Below are 1,557 nucleotides of genomic sequence, written 5' to 3' on the forward strand. Positions count from 1 at the left end.
GTGTGTGTGTGTGTGTGTGTGTGTGTGTGTGTGTGTGTGTGTGTGTGTGTGTGTGTGTGTGCACGCGCGCGCGGGAGGGGGGCAGGGAGTCGGCAGGGGCGGACTGGGGCGGACTGGGGCGGACTGGGGCGGAGCGGGGCGGAGCGGGGTGGAGGGGTCCGGGACTTTGAGGGTTGCGGTCTCGTGTTTGCTGCAGGAGAGTTGCTGCGGCAGTGTATGAGGAAACAGCTCTCCTGGCGCTGCAGCGCGGGGACGGGGGCGCAAGGGGTTGGTTGGGGGCGCCCGTCCGCGCTGTCGGCTGGCCCCGCCGCTAGGCGCGCCGTGTGGGCGAACGGCTCGAGGGCGCCCGAGGCCAAGGGGCCCGCGCCGCGCCCCCAGCCAGCGCCTGCTGCCTCGTGCGGCGCCCCGCCCGTTCCCCAAGACAGGAGCAGCCACTTGCTTGAGCTCACGGCACAAGTACCCAGACCTGAAAGCCATCCTGAACCCTGAACTCGAGCTGATAGTCCCAGTACCCCCACACCCCCGTCCGAGCCGCTCGCAAGCACACACGCCCAGTCGCCGCCTCACCCCGTCCGCCTCGAACCTATCCTGCGTGCCACGCTGCCCCCCTCCCCGCAAACAACCCCGCGAGCAGGTCAGTGGGCGGTTGGAGGAGGTGCTGTCTGTGAAGAACGCCACCATACGCGCACTGCAGGCCGACGTGGCAAAGGTGTGGCGCCGCCGCCGGGCCCGCAACCACTCTCACTCACGTGTGTGCGGCGCCGCCACGGCGCGCCGTCCCAGCCCCCGCCCGCTTTTCCTGTGTTGGTAGCGCCGACACGCGCCAGTCCCCCCGCCCCCTCTGGGCTGCCGCGCCCGACGTGCCCCGCGGCCTCTGCTTTGCCCCGCCCTCCGCGGCGGCGCCAGGTGTCCAAGGCCCACAACGATCTCATCCGCGTGTACGAGGCGAAGCTAGCTCAGTTTGGGGTGCCGCCAGAGGAGCTGGGCTTCAGGCCGCTGGTCACCACCACAGCCCTGGGGCCCGCGGGGCTGGTGTCCGGCCAGTGACTCGTGTCCGGCCGGTGACGTGTCTGTGCTGCCAGGGCCGGCTGCTGGCCGCACATTACCGGGCCCCTGACCTGCGTGTGCCGCGAGGGGCGGCTGCACACCCCCAGCCCCCTATGCACATGCTCGCTCAAATGTCATGTCTTGGCCCGTGCTGCAAGCCGCAGCGCGGAGCGGCCCGGCGCCGCGCCAGGCGCGAGCGCATGCAGGACGGGGAGGGGGGGGGGGCTGCGGGGCACGGCAGTGGTGCGCCTGCCTTTGTTAAAGTGGGAGATGTTTTGCGCTGAGTTATTGTGGTCCAAATTTGCGCCGGGCTCTGCCCATTTTGTTTCGGTGTCGGCCTGCGCCATGGCCACGCTTCATTTTGTTTCCCTGCGCGTGCAGCAAAAAGAAACGTGTTTCGCCGCCGTTGACAGCCTCGCGCACCCATTCCTGCTGGGCTGCTGCGTGCACCATGCACAAGGGCACCTCCTTTCCCCTTCTGCCTGTCCGCACGTCTTCCGCCGCTCAAAC

General features: G+C 69.2%; 1 protein-coding gene across 1 annotated transcript in view; it reads left to right on the top strand.

Annotated features, from left to right (window-relative positions):
• Positions 1-1,047, top strand: part of MNEG_14348 (putative Growth arrest-specific protein 8) — a gene marked incomplete at both ends in the record, with an annotated part of 3,608 nt that extends 2,561 nt beyond the window's left edge. The window contains 2 exons of the mRNA XM_014037180.1: positions 635-709; positions 907-1,047. Coding sequence (XP_013892634.1) covers positions 635-709; positions 907-1,047 — 216 coding nt within the window. The remainder of the gene's footprint in view (positions 1-634; positions 710-906) is intronic.
• Positions 1,048-1,557: the final 510 nt, after the last annotated feature.

Source organism: Monoraphidium neglectum (assembly GCF_000611645.1).
Source record: "Monoraphidium neglectum strain SAG 48.87 unplaced genomic scaffold scaffold04421, whole genome shotgun sequence".
NCBI classification, from domain to species: Eukaryota; Viridiplantae; Chlorophyta; class Chlorophyceae; order Sphaeropleales; family Selenastraceae; genus Monoraphidium; species Monoraphidium neglectum.